Here is a 15951-nt window from a genome sequence, read left to right on the forward strand (position 1 = left end):
TGAGCTCGGAGTGTTGCCTTCAGTCAGTGTCCACCCTGCAGTCTGTCCCACTGGGAGGTGGGATGGTGATCTCCTGCTCTCCTCTGCTTGAAATGTCAGGCAGGAGTGAAATGTCCTGTCCTGGTCTCTTACAAATCTCCATCTCTCACTGAACAGATCCAATGTGGAAGCATAAATGGGCTGTGGGGCACGTCGGGTGCTCGCAGGGGCTGGTGGCCTTGCACAGCCACTCTTATCCACTGAGAGCCTGTGAATAAAAAAGCAACAGATCAAAAACAGTCAGAGCCCAAGAAATGAATGAGATTAAGGCAATGGAGTCCCTTGCCTTGGAACGGGACTGTGTGAAAAGAAGTCAAACAGGTTTTGAAGTCACCCAAAGATTTGTGATTTTGCTGCTTGCTGTAGGAGAGCCTGTGCTGTTCCTGACTCCTGCATCCCCCCGAGAGAATATTGGGTCTATAATTGTGTTTGACTTGCTGCCTAGAAGGAGTCTTTAAAATCGAGACATCCTGAAGAGGTGCCAGAGTCTTCCCTGGATTCTGGTGCTGCGTGCCCTCCGTCTCCGGTCCAGATCCTCCCCGGAGACGCTGACAGCAGCCTGTCTGCCCAGAGCAAGGAGCAGGAGCTTGCTGGGGACAAAGAAGATGCTGAGGTGGAAGGAGACGCCTCTGCAGCTGAGGAGCTGCCTCAGTCTGAGGGGGAGAGGAGCGCAGCAGAGCTGGATGTGCCCGGCTCTCCCGCGGAAGGGGCTGGGGCAGATCAGCTGGCCAGCCTGGCTGCCACTGCTGCCACCGTGTCCTGTGCAGGACAGGCACTGGATGAAGAGAGGGAGGAAGCAGCAGCTGATTCAAAGTCAGAGGACAGGCTGGATGATGGCCAAGTAAGAGACCTGCCTGTGTGGTTTTGGTGTTGGCTGTTCCCGTCGTCGTGTCAGGCCCTGACTCAGGAAAGCTCTTGGAGCACTGTCTGCTTTTCTGTGAAGCCAGTCCAAGTGCTTTCCTGGTCAGCAGGGCAGTCATTCCTGGGGGGCCATGAGTGCTCTGAATTCCCAGATGGGCATCTTCAGGACTGAGCTGGGCAGTCGTTCCCTCCTGCACACACCAAATGCTGCCCAAAGCCACCGCCAGGCAAAGCCCTCGCCTGCGCTGTGCTTTGAGTCTGGGAGGAGGAACAGCCCCAGCTCCAGTGCTGCTGTCTGTCCTGGGCGGACAGGGCTGGCAATGAAGCTCATGCCGAGCCCAGCTGTCCGTGCTGCTTTGTTTCTCTCCTTCTGTTGTTTCTCTCAGCTTGCTCCGAGCTGGGGCAGACGTGTGAGGAGCTGCCTGGCGCCGTGCGCGCGGCTCCGCTGCGAGGTTGGGGTGGGGAAGGATGGAGCCTCAGGGCTGGTTCAGGAGCTGGAGCTGGGAGCACAGAACCTTCCAGTCCTCCTGCTCTGGGAGGAGAACTGGCCACACGGCAGGAGCAGGGCTTGGGCTGAGTATCACACGCTGGCCCCGCAGCCGGGCTGCCAGGCACGCGCTGTCCGCTCGTGTTCCCGTTCCAGAGTAGGAGCCGAGCCAGAAGAGGGGATCTGATGAACGATCTCCCTCCAATCTGGCTGCCTTCCTGCTGATTTTGATGATTTCTCAAGTTCACTGATGCGTAATGTCTGTAAGAAATGATAAACTACAAATCCGAGCCTGGAAAACGCTCTCTGTCCTGAAGGGCTGAGGGCGTTGCTCTCCCAAACTCGTCTCTGTGCTTTGTGCACCTGAGCTGTTCTGCTGAAGTCAGCAGGGCCACAGGGTGTTCCCGGGGAGCACTTCCCTGCAGCTGCAAATGGCTGGGAATGCAGGAGCCCTCGCTGCACTTAGGTACAGCAAAGTGGAATTTTAAAGTGCTTTTATGGCTCCGGTGCTGTGCTGCCTGGTGGGCTGGGAGCTCTGAGAGCTGCAGAGATCCTTGCAGATGGAGAGGAAGCAAGGCCCTTTTATCAGGGGTGTTTGAAGAGCACTTCTTTGCCCTCCCCAGCCCTGCCTCCTGCCCTCCTGTGGTGTTTTGTGCTTGTCCTGTGGGTCGTGCATCCTCGGTGTCCTTCCCATGATGTTCAGTCACCTTTTCTTCCCTGAGAGAGGCCAGACTCGTGTTGCCAGGAGCAGCTGCTGTGCTGGGAATGCCCAGGTGAAGCTGCAGGGGTAGGACGTGTACAGGCTGTAATGTCCTTTTCCTTTCAGCTTTCAAAGGCATCCGGGGTCAGCAGCTGTGAGCAGGATTTGCCTGTCTCCAAGAGCTCCAACCATGAGCTGGTTCAGCCTGTGGTGAGTCACCAAAAGCTCCTTTTTCCTTGGCTGTGAGCTTCAGGTTCCCCTGGGATGGTGCAGTGCCCTCAGCTGTGTGGGCACAGGCCAGCAGTGCCACCCTGCACCTCGCAGAGTGGGGCCGTGGGTGAGGTGAACATCCCTGGAAAAGTAGGTCACCTAGAGCTGAGAGTGTCTTTGGATAATTGCAAAAAAGCAAAATAATAAGCAATGTAAGAATTGTGCTTTAGGGGCTCAGCAGCTTTTGCTGAGGGGGGCGTGTGTGGCTGGAGCCCCCTCTGCACAGGGGGGAGCAGGGGAGGGCGGCCCTGGGCTGGGGGAGATGCCCATCAGCATCTCTCCATCTCCACAGGAAGCTGCCATTGCCATCTGCCAGTGGGAGCAGAGGCAGCGTGGCCAGCAAATGGCTGAGAATATCATCATTTACTGCCTTGCTAGGAGCCTGTGCTGCTGGCAAGGGGCTCTGCCGTGTGTGGGCAGTGTGTGCAGGGCCCCCGGGCTGCCAGGACGGGGGATTGTCTCCAAGGGTGAAGGACCCGTGGGGGCTGTGAGGAAAGAAATCCCTGGAAATGTGCGGTGGCATCACAAAGGGGAGCCGTAGAGGCTGGGGAAGATGTATCCCCTTTGGATATTCCTTGTGCCACCCTGACCTGCTGAGGTCAGTGGCATGGGAGGGTGACAGTGCCCTCCCTGTGTGGCACTGGTGTCCCTGGGTGCCACAGGGAGGGACCCAGAGAAGGGAAATGCTGCTGAGCTGCTGCCAGCGGGGTGGGGAGTGGGGGTTCCGAGCTGTGCTGGGATATTGGTCTCAGGATCTCTGGTTGCTCATCAGAGACTGATCCTTTGTGATTTCTTTTTCAGGGCTTGGACATCAAGGGGCAGCTCTCTGAGGAGGTTCTGGATGTGGGGACTGAATCTCCTGATTTGGACAGCCCCAAGTGCAAGGTCAGTGCTGGTGAGGGCTCAGGGGTGCCCTGTGCATGGGTGGGATCCTGGGGGGTGATGCTGGCAGCGAAGGCTTTGCAGAGGTGGACGGGGGGGATGTGGGGAGTGCCAGGGGTCGCAGCAGCAGCACCAGTGAGCACCAGTGCATTGTTGTTTCTGCAGAGAGGAACAAAGAACAGAAACCCTGAGCAGAGGTGGCTGCAGGGGTGCACACAGGCAGGCTCCCCTGGGTGCTCTCCCTGCCCCAATAGGAGAGCCAATAAATGGCTTTCCTGGGGAATGGAGGAAGTAGAGCCTATTTTCCTTTCTTCTTTTGTGAGTATATTTGTCCTTTTCTTTCTCTTAAGCAGATGGGAAGGATTTGTGTGGCAGAACACGATAGAATCAATGGGAAGAAAAGGAGGTTAACTCCCTCTGACAGATTTTGGTAGAGGGAAGCTTATTTTTAAGCATTTGGTTGTCTTGCCTGCTTTAATGTAGGGGGAAAAGGGGCTCCTTTCAGTGAGTCTGTGGCACATGGAGTGTATGTGTGCACACGCCTGTGTCAGCCTGGGATGCAGCAGTGGCCAGGCAGCTCTGCCTGAAGATTGCTGTGCATCTCTGCTTTACCCTTGTCTTCTCAGCATGGCTCTGGGTTGGCTTGCTCAGCCCCACGTTCCTCTGGAGCCCTCCTGCTCCATCTCAGCGTTGGTTGGGGGCAGGCTCCAGGATCCAGCTGGGGTTGCTCAGCCTTGCCCTGATTGTGAGCGGAGGAGACACCCCGAGTGGCAAACTCCCCACCTGTCCAGCAGAGAGGAGCAATCCTGTTTGCAGGGTTGTGTCTGGAGAATACACCTGTCCTCTCGTGCCTAATAATGAGCATAATCAGATGTGAAGGGAAAACAAAACATATGCCTGCTGTGCTGCCCCCCTCCCTGCCCGCAGCGCAGGCACTGTGCATGCAAATGCTGCCTGGAGCAGCCACGTTTGGGTTTATTACAGCCCTGCTTGGGGAGAGGGGGTGTGAAATGGTGCTCCCTGCAGAACTGCAGCTGCTCTTTTGTGTCTGTGCACAGAGGCTGGAATGGCTCAGGGTTGCAGGAATGTGCCATGCCAGGAGCTTGCCTTGCTTTGAGTATATTGGCAAAATATTCTGTTGTTACAAAAGAAAAAATAAAGATAAAAGGCACCTCTGGCAGCTCAGTGAGGATGGATTTGGGGGGGTTTTGTTGGTGTGTTTTGGTGTTTGCAGAGGCTCTGTGGGATGTGTCCTGCTGGACCTGGGAGAGGGGAGGCTGCTCCTTCCCCTCTTCCCTTCCCGGGGACTGGAAGTGCAAGATGCAGAACTGTGGAATCATAGAATGTCCCAAGTTGGAAGGAACCCACAAACATCATCCAAGTCCAGCTCCTGGCCCTGCACAGACACCCCCAAATCCCACCCTGTGCCTGAGAGCGCTGTCCAAAAGCTCCTGGAGCTCTGGCAGCCTCGGGGTTGTGACCATTCCCTGAGAACCCTCGGGAAAAAGGCAAACCTGTCCCAAGTGCTCAGAGCTGGCACCTTGCAGCGTGATCTGAGCTGATGTGAGATGGTCCCGTGGGGTCTGGGCTGTGCAGGGGGAGGAGGTGGCCCATTATCTGTCATCCCTGTGTTCACACAGCTGGTTCTGTGTCTTGAGCATGTGAAATGTCCTGCGGGGATGCAGCAGGGTGGAAAACAGAGCTGCTTGGGGTTCTGGGGATCCTGGGGCAGCAGGAGGGGCAAGCTCTGATAATTCACAGACAAGGCTGAAAATCTGCCCCCATTCCCTGCAGATAGGGGCTGTCTTCACCTTCCAGACGTGTCCAGAGGCTCCTGCAGGCCATGATTCCTCTGGAGGGACTGTCCTGATGGGCAGAGGGGCATCAGGAGCCCCGTGCAGGGCTCAGAGGAGTTACCCTGTGAGCAGCTCCCCTCTTTCCAAGGGGCTCTCCTTGCCCTTTTGTCTGGCTCCCTGCTGTTCCCAGGCAGGGCTGACAGGGCCCGTTTGCAGCAGGGACACATTTGGGAGTCACCAGTCACAGGGGCAGGAGGGGCCGGGGCTGGGCCCTGCCCGGGCTGATGTGATGGAAGGTGACAGCACTTGCAGGGAATCCTTCTGCCGTTTGCTCCACTGAACATTTGCATAAATCACCAAGGGTTTAATTCCGCCTTGTTTTGGCCCTGCTGCACTCACAGCCCCGCAGGGCAGGGGCTGAACTCACCTGCCTTGGGGTCTCCAGGAATTTCTGGATGAGCCCTCCCTGCTTCCTGTGGGGCTGGCAGGTGAGGAGGGCAGCCCTTCCCTGCTCAGGTGTCCCTGCTGCAGGGACAGAGGGATCTGGGAGCTGGCTGGAGGGGAAAGGAGCAGCTGATTCCTTCACATTCAAATATTCTCTATTCATATTTCAAGTATTTACTATGCCATAAATGAGCAAACTCGGTGTGCTGCCGAGGGGCCTGGATTGCTGCTGTATCCTGGAGTGGTGACTGTGCAGCCCATGACACCCTGCCCAGAGCCTGGCTGGGAGGCAGGGCTGAGTCCTGATGTGGTTTTTGGTGCCAGACAATGCCTCCTTTGCTTCATTGCCACAGCACTTTGTGTGTGTGACATTTCTCTTCAGGAGATTTCTCTCCTGTGCTTTCTGGGGGGTTCAGTGTGACTTGGGATTGTAAAATGACCTTCAGGAAAGAAAAGCCAAACCTGTGTCCCGAGTTTGTAGTGCTGGCAGGGTGTTCACCTTTTGTCCTGAGGAAGGTGAGCTCCCAGGCCTCCCCCTGTGCTTCTGGAAGGATTCCTGGGATGGCTGGAGACCCTTGGATGCCTCAGGAGAGGAGCCTGGCACACCCAACGTTCTGGAACAGCCTGTGGGTGCCATGGGGCCCAGCTGATTCCATGGACCTCCAGCAGAACTCCTCTGAGGTCTTTGATGGTGAAGGAGCCACAGACTCCACCCTGTTTGCTTTTACCTGCAGGCCCAGGAGCTGGAAGAGGAGGGAAAAGACCAAGGCAAATCCAGTGTAGAGGAAGAGCAGAGGAAAAGAGCAGAAGCTGCTGAGAGGTACGGTACAAACAGAGGCACAGGGGAGTCGTGGGCAGCTCCAGCTGCTGCTGTTCCTGCCGTGCCCTCCCTGCTGTGCTCACTGCAGCCTGTCCAGCTGTGCCCTGTGCAGCACCCCCAGCCCCACTGAACCTCGTGCTTCCCCTGCTGCCTCCTCAGCCCTGTCTCAGCAGGCTTCAGCCTCTGGCTGGGCAGGCAGTGCAAATGCCTGCCCATCCTCTGGGGCTGCCCCAGCCTCTGCCTCCCTCACAGCTCCCACTGCTCCTGCCAGGATGTCTGAGCTGTGTGCGGGGCCCTGGGCTGTCACACAGGGCAGATGTGGCCACTGGCCATTGCCCCATGACAGCCTTACTGGTCCTGCTGGGCTGCCAGCTCCCTGTGGGCTCCCTGTGGGCTAAAGGCTCTCAGGTGCCTGTTCCTGGTGCCAGCAGAGCCCAGTTCTGTGATGGGAACAGTTCTCTTCCCTCTACAGAGGTGGCCTTGACTGGCTGTGGGCATTGAGCTGTTTTTATCCAGGACAGTTTACCAGCTGTTATCCCAGGAGGAATGCTGGCCTCCAGACCCAGTCACCACAGGACTGGGCTGTCTAGGGCAGCTCTTTTCTGCCTCTTTGTGGGGATTTGTTTGGAACAAACCAGTGGAATGCTGTTCTGAGCACTGAGCTGTGCTCTCCCGAGCTCCTTGGACAGCCCCAGCCTGGCATTCACAGATGAGTTGTGTCAGAGCTCTCCACGCAGAGTTACACATTCTCCAGGACACTGGGAACCAAGGAGCTGCTGCCAGGAAAATTCATGAGCAGAAGCTGCAGTCCATCTTAATGAGCGGCTCTGTGGGATTTGCAGCCTTGTTCTTGGAGGAGCTGTTTGTGTGAGGGTCTCCAAAAACGTGTTCTGCCCGCAGGAACTGTCTCCTTATCACTGGTTCCTGCTTCCCAGCTGAGCCTGCTCTCTTTCTCTCTGCCTCTGAAGCTTCTCGTGCTTGCCTTGTCTCTCCTCTCTGTGCTTCTGAGATGAAGTAGGACTGTAGATACAAGCATGCCTGCCAACACTTCCATCTGTAATTTGGACAGCAGTGTGAGTATGGCTGACAGGGCTGACACACCTTGGGGACGTTCTCCAAGGGCCTGGAAAGAGTGGGATAACCCAGGGAAGGGATCCAGCGCTCTGAGGCTGAGATCCATGATGTCCTCAGCTGCCTGTTAGCCCATCATGAGGCGCTGGGGATGGCGTGGAGCTTCCCTGAGGCTCTGGCAGCCCCGTGTTGGCAGGCAGGTCCTGTTGGCAGGCATGGCTTGGTGCCCACCTGTGTCACCTGCACATCCTCGTCCACTTGCAGCAGCCACTTGACTCTGACCTGAGCTCATCTGATCTCCTGTCCCCTCTTTTGTGCTGCCAAGTGAGGGGGACCTCAGTGCTTGTGAGACACCAGTGGAGCGTTTCGGGGTAGGAAACCCCCGTGGGGCGGAGGCTGCCGAGCCCGAGGAGGGAGCCCTGCGTAGCCTGGTGGATCCCGAGGAGCTTCCTGCCCCACAGAACGTGTAAGGGCTTCGTGTCAGTCCCTGCTGCTGTGGCTGTGGCAGCTTTTGTCCCCCGTGGTGGCCGGGCTGGCGTGTGCCACGGCAGCAGCTGCTCCCTGCCAAGCCAGCAGCCTGTGCTGGCAGGGCCAGAGCAGCAGCCCAGCCCTCGGGCTCTGTGCCTCAGGGCTCCGTGGGGTGAGGCAGAGCTGTTTGCTTTGCCTTTGGGATCCTCCCCCGTGAGTGTTCACCCTCCCCAACAACATTCCACACAGAGCTGATGCTGAGCTGGGGGAAAAGCCAGACCCCATCAACTCACCCCGTCCTGCAGGCACTGGGCACGCTGGTGGCACTGAAATGAGGAGGGCAGAGCCCAGCTCCTGCCCAGGCCGCTGCCCCAGGGTGGTGTTTGTGCATCCCTGCCTGCACTCCTGACACACAGGAGCTCGGTGGCTGGGAGTGTGCTGACTTGGCACTCCGTGTCAAACGGCACATCAGCAGATGCAGCTGGAAAAACGAGGCAGCCTGTCCCTGGGGACAGGGTGATGGGGAGGGAATCTCTGCTCTGCTAGGAGCTGTGTGCTGTGTAAATGTGTGTGTGCTGCCCGGGTCTCCTTTTGAGCAAAAACTGGGGCAAAAGGAGCAACTGTAACCAGGTGGAAGTGGCTGAATTGCTCTGCAGAGCAGCTTGATAAAGGAATTTATCAATTTACCTGCTGCAGGTGGTGTTGTGGGGGGGCACCAGTGAAGGGGGATTGTTCCAGAGCCCCACCACTTTCCTCTGTCTTGCTCTTTTCGCTAATGGCTGCAGAAATGACCTTTTCTCTCCTGACTGGAGGCTGAATAACTGGGGCTGTTATTTCCCTGATTCCTGGCAGAAGTCCCTCTGCCTTGCACTGCCAGTCTCACAGCATGGTGAGACCTTCCTGCTCCAGCCTTCACTAGCAAAGAACAAAAATGTTTCTTCCTAGACTAATCTCAATTTTCCCCTCCTTCCCCTTTAGCTTCTCTCAGACTTATAATTTTGCTGCTGTCTGTCTGAAAAAAAAAGCTTAATTAGAACCAGATTAGGTTTGAATTTTTGGAGTGCTGAGGGCTTTCTGTTGCCTGGAGCTGGCAAATTCCCAGCACACTTTAGGCTGCAATTGCAGAAAAATACCTGGTCTGTGAGAAGCACCAATCCCTGGGCTGGGAGCAGGTACTGATGGCATCTGCTCCTGTGCCTGGCAGCCTGGCCAGGGCTCTTCATCAAGAGAGATTTTATTGACCTCACAAGGTGAGCTCTGGTGGCCCAAAATCAGAGTTATTTAGGCCTGGAATGCAGCTGGAGCTGGGCTCAATTTATCAACTGGAGATTCCCTGGGAGTCACCAAGAGGATCCACCAGTGATCCTCAGGATCCACCCGAGGTCAGCAGTGGAGCTTTTGGAGTAGGTGGCTCTGAGGTTTTTGGTTTGGAGTTGATGCTTTGTGGAGGAGGTTCCTGTTCCTTTTATGTTACTCTGTTTTCTGTCACCCTTTTGCCAAAGGAGCTTTTTCTCCTTGGTAGGCAACCTGAGGAGGAAATCGAGCAGTCCTTGAACCATCCTAATGATGAATCCCTGGAGGAAATAGTCAAGGAGGTGGAGACAGAGCCGGAGCAAGAGGAAATACATTTATTTCAAGCAAAGGAGGAGAAAATTCAGCAATTCCAGGAGGAGATGAGGCAGAGGGAGGAGGAGGAGGAAGCTGAAAAGCTTCATCAGCAAAAAGAAAAACCCCTCAGGTACTTTCCTTTTTTACTCCATCTCCTCCAAGCCTTTCCAAGGTGGGATTTCATTGCTGCTGGCCACAGAGCCGTGCTGCTGCAGCCACCAGCTGGGGAGTGGTGCTGCTTTGCAGAGCTGGGGAAAGGAGCAACATCAGGGCTCTCAGGAGGAGGAGGAGGAGGAGGAAGGACGGTCTGTGGCACAGAGAGTTCTGTGCATGAGGATCTGCAAGCCCTGGGGTGGACACTGCCCCACTGGCAGCCCAGGAAAGGCTCTCCCACCCTGCAGGAGTGGCAGGAGAGCATCCTGCAGGGTGAGCTGTGACCCCACACACACACACAGAGCTGGCAGCTGTGGGTAACCCGGGAGGAGCTCCCAGCTCAGTGCTTGGAGCTCTCCCACCTGGCAGAGCTTCAAATCCTGGGCTAAATGGCGGGAACAGGACTGGAAATGGGAGCATTAGAGGAGATGAGGTTACCCCAGAGGAGCTGTCTGCAGTTCTGATGGGGATGTTTTACAGAGGGACTTCCAGACAAGGCTTCTAGCAGTAGGGCAGGGATGGCTGTGGGAAAGCAGGATCTGAGAGCAGTGCAGGGGTGGAGCAGCACTGGCAGCTGGGTCCTTTCCCTGCGGGAATTCTTCTCTTGAGGCTTCTGTGTTGTCTTGCTGGACTTGATGCTTGTGTTCTGAGCAGCCACAAACAGCATCTTGACATGAAACATGGTGGGGATGCAGTCTGGGTGTGAAGGAAGATGCAGAAATGGCACCTGAAGGGAAAAAAAAAAGTAACAAAAGGTATAATATGGAAATATGGAGCTTGCAGATGTGTTAATGCATCCAGGTACCTTGCCTGGGAACCTGCATCCATTTAATGAGAGTTGATTTCACTTTTGTGCAAAAAAAAAAAAAACAACCTAAAACAAACCCCAAAGAAGTGTAAACTCTGATGATACAGCAAGTTTTAAACCCACACTGCTCAGGTTTGATGCTGGGGCTGCATCTCCCGTGCCAGCAGCAGGTCCTGCAGGTGTGGAGGGGAAATGAATGTGTCACCACAGCCATGAGAGCCCCAGCTGAGCTGAAGCCCTTGGAGAGGTGACTGGGAGATATTGAAGCCTCCTGAACCTGTTTGCTTCCTTTTTATTTTCTGTCTCAGCACTCCAGAAGAAGATTTGGCGAAATCCGAGCAGGAAGAGACAGAGTTGCTTGTCAGAGAGGAAAAAGCCAAGAGACTGGAGAAGCTGCGAGCCCAAATCGCCTCGGAGGTGGAGGCAGAGGAGGAGAGGATGAGGTGAGAGGTGCTGCTGCCAGCCCTGGGGATGTGAAGTGCTGGTTTGGGAGGGAAGGGCCGGGCACAAACCCAGCACTGCTCAGAGGGAGCTCCTGAGCCTCCCTGCCGTGCAGCAGCTCCGAGCCCGGCTGTGCAGTGCTGGATCCCGATCTCTGTGCTCTCATTTAAACCTGCCAGGGCAGAGCAGGAGGCCACGCTGCAGAGGCTCAGGGAGGAGTGGGAATCCCAGCAGCAGGTGGAGAGGGAGAGCCTGCAGAGGAAGCAGCAGCTGGCCTTGGAGGAGATGAAGGTGGCAGTGGAGGAAGCCCGGCAGAAGGAGATGAGCGAGCTGGAGCGAGAGAAGGAGCAGTTCCTGAGCGAGCTCAGGGAGAGGCTGCACAGGGAGAAGAGGAAGGTGAGATCTGATCCATTCCTGCTCACGGGCTGGCCTGGCAGTGCAGAGGGTGGGGATTAACACCTGCAGTGCTTTAGTGACAGCTCAGAGCACCAGGGGGAGATGCCAGCTGGGCTGGTGGGGGCACAGGAGGTGGGCAGAGAACTCCCCCAGCCGTTACTGCAGTGGGGATTCGCCACCAATTATTTCAATGGCCACTCTGCATCTGAAGACAAGATAAGGATCACCGTGTGTCTCACGGGCTAAACGGAGCCCTGTTATCAGATCAGAACTAAACTGAGCCACTTTATCAGCTCCCAACACCTCTCTGGCTGCTGCTTCAGTCCTGCAGGGACCTGGGGAGCCCCTCAGTGGGGCAGGTTCCAGTCACAGCATGACAGGGATTCATGGAGATCCCCTGGGAGGGAAAGCACAGAGAATAAAGGCACCTTTAGTGATCCTGTTTGGAACAGGGGTTACTGCTGTGCCTGCTGATGCTTTTGGATAGAATTTAATTGCAAATGCACCTTGTCCCCACACGCAGAGGTTTCCCAGCAGACTGTTTTGCTCTGTTTCTGTAGGCAGCAGAGGCGCTGGAAGAACAGTTTGCCAGGGAACTCCAGCAGCTGAAGTCTGCAGCAGAAGAGAAGCACCATGAGGTGAGGAGGGTGTCCTTAGAATGTAAATTGTTGGGTTTTTTTAACTCACGCTGTCACCAAAGGTGGCCAGGGAGGGTGGCATTCATTCCTGCTCCCCTCCCTGGCTGTGGTTGTGGTGTCTGGCCGTGCTCCAGGCAGGGGTGGTGAGGCTGTGCCCTGCTCTGTGAGGGCACGGAGTGGATCCTGTGGAAAAGGCTGACGGGTCCCTGTGGGTGGCTTTCCTGGCAGGTCATTTCCAGCCTGCAGGCCCAGCTGGCAGAGGCACAGAGCAGCCAGGAGGCCCAGCTGCGTGAGGAGCTGCAGAGAGCAGATCAGACAGTGCAGCAAAAAGCCCTTAAAGTGAGGGAATACGAGCGGGAGGTGAGTGCTGCTTTTGTGCTGAGGGTTCCTCACGCTCTCTCCTTGGGTGTGGGGTGAGCTCTGGGAGCCCCCCTGCCCGGTGACAGTGGTGGCTTAGGGCTCAGGACATCCCCAGCACCTCACCTCACCGGGGAAGGCTTTGTGCTCCCCAGGACACAACCCCTGACCCCACTCTGGCCCTGGGCTCCGGCGGGAGGCTGATTTTTGGGAGGCTGATTTTTGGGAGGCTGATTTTTGGGAGGCTGATTTTTGGGAGGCCCCTCCGGTGCAGTGCTGCCATGCAGGGAAACCTCTCTCCCTGCAGCTGAGCGAGCTGATGAGCGACAAACGCCGGGAAGTGGAGAAGGAGCACGAGAGGAGGATGGAGAGGATGAGGGAGGAGCACCGGGAGGCGCTGGCGCGGATCCAGGAGGAGTACCAGGAGGAGGTACTGCAGCTGTGCTGGGCTGGCTCTCCGGTGAGCACTGGAGTGTGTCCGTGCTGCATTTTGGAGAGCCCCGTGCCTCACAGGGTGTTCCCCTGTCCCCCTGGCCGGGCAGGAGCGGAGGCAGAGGGCAGAGCTGCTGGAGGGGCTGCGGAGCGAGGCCGCGCGCCTGCGGCAGCGCCACGACGCTGACGTGAAGGGGCTGCAGGCAGAGCTGGAGGGGAGGCTGAGTGCCCTGCAGCAGAGGCACAGGGACAAGGTGAGCACAGGCTCTGCCTCCGGCCCTTGGGACTCCTGAGGGATGCCCTGGAGGCTCCACACCTTGTCCCCCTGCCACCCTGCACAGCCCAGGCTGGCAGACACAAGTGGCAGGTGACGCTTCCCGGTTTGTGTTCTCCTGGTGAGGGAGGAGCTGGTGCCTTTCTCTGTAACTCAGCTCCCTGTGCAGGAAAGAAAGCTCCAGGATTCAGAGAACGAGCTTGAAATCCGCATGAAGAACATCCAGGCCAGGTCAGAGCAGCTGCTCAGCCAGGTGAGTTGGGCTTGCAGAGCTTCCCTGAGCTGTGCCAGGGCTGTGCCTGCTTCCTCACTGATCAGAAAAGCTCAGCCAGGGCTTCTGCTGCCATCCCACTCACAGGTAAAGCTTTGTCACAAGTCAGAGCAGGGCCAAGCATTCCTGGTGCCGGTGTTTGCTGTGGGGTCTGAGCTCTGGCTTTGCTCGGTGCTTTGGGAGCAGTGAGTGGCCGTGAGAGGGGTCATAAAGCAGATCTGACAACACTCCTCGTGTATTTTGGTCTTGAGACTCAGGCCGGAGGTGCTGCTCAGCACCAGCAGTGTCCTGGCTGTGACACTGCCCTGCCTTGTCCCGTGCCACAGGAGGAGTCCCTGCAGAGGAGGAGGCAGCTGCTGCTGGATGAGGAGGGACGGATGCAGCTCGAAAGAGACGTACGGACCCTGGGCCCTGGGGAGGGGCTGAGGCAGCACTCTGGGACTGGGGCTCTAAAAGAGACTGCTGGGAGGTGGGATAGTTCTGAGCTCCCCAAAGAGAGGAGCCAGTCCTGTTCTCCCAGCACTGGTGTGTGGTTGTGTAGCTCTGGGACCCTGCGTGCCCCTGGTTTCTCTCTCGGGGAAATGACTGTGAGGGGTTTTCTGGTTTTCTCCTAGGAAGCTGCTCTTGCCTCCCAGCTGAGCCTGGAGGAGAGGAGGAAGGAGCACTGCAGCCTCCTGGAGTCCCTCCGGCAGCTTCGGAGGAGCCTGGGGGAGCTGCAGGACCAGAAGGCCGAGCTGGAGGCGCAGGTGGAGCTGCTGCAGAGCCGCAGCCAGAGGCTGCACAAGCGCATCGGGTGTGTGGGACTGATCCTCCAACACCAAAAATCCGCCCTGTGCCCTGACAAAACCCCCTGACCTCAGAGCTCTGTGTTGGGCCGTGTTCCTTCAGAACCCTCAGGTGCCCATTGAGGGCACAGAGTTGCTGGGGGCTGGTTCCAGGTCTTTTACACCTCAGGGTGTGAATTTGGATTTGCTCCTTCACCTCTGCATGTTAGGTTTGTCTCCCTCCTCCACTCCTGCCTTGGGAGGTTAATGAGGTGCTGTGAGAGGGGCACTGAAATGCAGAGAGGTTTTCCTGAGGTGCCTGAGCTGCTGAGGAAGGGTGGGGAGCAGTTTCCCTGCCCAGCCAGGGCTTACACTTGGTGTGACACCACAGACCTGGCCTGGTGTTGTCTTGCACTCCTGGGGCCCTGGAGGTCACTCTGGACACCACTGCAGGCTGATCAAATGCCTCTGCTGTTGCTTTTTCCTGTGGCAGAGAGCTGGAGGAAGCAATCAGGAGCAAGCAGGAGGCTCTGAAAGAACTAGAGGCAGGAGAAAGTGTGGAATCTCCAAGAAAGAAAGCTGAGCTCCGTGTTGAAGACCTGAGAGGAACTCCTCAAGCTGTGAGTAAAGCAGCCTGTGAAGGTGTTTGCCTTGTGAGATCTGAGGCTGAAACTCCCTTGAAAATCTCAGCATTTGTTCCTTCTGTGTGAAATCATTTGAGATGCAGAGACGGATTTCTCTTTGCTGCCGTGTTCAGTAGTATTTGCAGATGTCTGTCTATTATTAGTGGGTGGAGAGGAGTGTGGGATACTCAGATCAAAAGCAAGGCTTGTGTCGGGATAGAAATGTCTTTGTTACCATCACACATCCTGCCAGGACCACCCCTGGTGCTGTGCTTGGATCTGGGCACTGCCGTGGTGGTGCCATTCCAAGCTTCTGCTCCTCACTGGGTTTTTAGGGGGCCCTGGGCTTGTCTCCCCCACACCAGTTTAGTTTTTGCCATGTGTCACTCTCCCAGCACTCCCAGTCCAGAGAGCCTTCCCCGGCCTCTCAGAGCCCCGAGGAGGACGAGCTGCACTTTGATCGGTGAGAATCCCCGTGCCAGGAGAAATTCCTGCTCCGCCCTTCCAGGCCGAGCCTTTAGCTTTGCACACTGAGCACCCCGAGTTTGTGGGGGAGCCAGGACAGCCCTGCCTGTTCCCCCAGGGTCCGGAGCTACCTCTCAGCCGAGGGGCAGTCCCTGCGGAGCGCCAAGGAATTCCTGCGGCGCCAGGGCCGCTCCCTGCGCCAGCGGCGCTCGGCGCTCAGGGCTGCCAGCCTGCAGTGGCACCAGGACCTGCACAGGGCCCAGGGCGCCGTGCAGGACCCCAACAGCTCCCAGCTCCTGCAGGGAATGCACAGGAACCTGGAGGAGGTGAGCCCTGGGCGCTGCCTGTGCTCGGGTGTGGGGTGTCACAGCCCTGGCATCAACTCTGCAGCTGCCCTGGTGGTTGATGTGGGCTCGGTGACCCTCGTGGGGGTGGGTTTATGAGTGAAATCTCCTTTTCCTTGGGCTGAGCCTGCTTTGAGCCGTGTGCTCTGCTCACTGTTCTCACCCCTTCCCACACTCCCGAGGACATGGGAGTGATTTCACTGCAGCAGCACTTCCTGTGCTGAGCAGAACGAGGTGATGAAAGTCACCCCAGCTGCTGGCCTGGGTTGTGTCCTGTCATCCCTGCTTGATTTCCCTTGGTCTGTGCAGGCAGCAAAGGAGCTGGACAAGATGAAGTCGGCCATGGAGAAAGGAGAGGTGCTGCTGAAGAAGAAGGAGGAGAAGCTCAGCCAGCTGGAGTCCTCGCTGCTGGAGGAGGTAACCCCAGCACCCCTGCCCAGCTGCACTCCCCCTGCCCAGAGCTCTCGGCCTCCTCCCCAGGCAGGGTCTGTGGGGGGTTGTGGCCCCTGTCAGGGCTGCCCAAGACTGGTGTTTGCCAG

The 15951-nt window shown here is 57.1% G+C and overlaps 1 protein-coding gene across 4 annotated transcripts in view; it reads left to right on the forward strand.

The window, feature by feature from the left end:
- The window catches only part of CEP164 (centrosomal protein 164), a 28480-nt gene that overhangs the window by 7686 nt on the left and 4843 nt on the right, over positions 1 to 15951 (forward strand). For 3 of the 4 annotated variants that reach the window (XM_063418004.1, XM_063418005.1, XM_063418001.1), the window contains exons 8-24: positions 2214 to 2297; positions 3159 to 3242; positions 6214 to 6299; positions 9361 to 9576; positions 10716 to 10850; positions 11028 to 11244; positions 11805 to 11882; positions 12111 to 12242; positions 12547 to 12669; positions 12782 to 12925; positions 13115 to 13198; positions 13543 to 13611; positions 13831 to 14009; positions 14474 to 14600; positions 14999 to 15066; positions 15187 to 15394; positions 15722 to 15829. In XM_063418004.1, the coding sequence (XP_063274074.1) occupies positions 2214 to 2297; positions 3159 to 3242; positions 6214 to 6299; positions 9361 to 9576; positions 10716 to 10850; positions 11028 to 11244; positions 11805 to 11882; positions 12111 to 12242; positions 12547 to 12669; positions 12782 to 12925; positions 13115 to 13198; positions 13543 to 13611; positions 13831 to 14009; positions 14474 to 14600; positions 14999 to 15066; positions 15187 to 15394; positions 15722 to 15829 (2142 nt within the window). Of the gene's footprint in view, positions 1 to 484; positions 881 to 2213; positions 2298 to 3158; positions 3243 to 6213; positions 6300 to 9360; positions 9577 to 10715; positions 10851 to 11027; positions 11245 to 11804; positions 11883 to 12110; positions 12243 to 12546; positions 12670 to 12781; positions 12926 to 13114; positions 13199 to 13542; positions 13612 to 13830; positions 14010 to 14473; positions 14601 to 14998; positions 15067 to 15186; positions 15395 to 15721; positions 15830 to 15951 lie in introns of all 4 variants that reach the window. The other variant, XM_063418002.1, reaches the window with a different exon arrangement.

Source organism: Prinia subflava, chromosome 22 (genome assembly GCF_021018805.1).
Source record: "Prinia subflava isolate CZ2003 ecotype Zambia chromosome 22, Cam_Psub_1.2, whole genome shotgun sequence".
Taxonomy (NCBI): domain Eukaryota; kingdom Metazoa; phylum Chordata; class Aves; order Passeriformes; family Cisticolidae; genus Prinia; species Prinia subflava.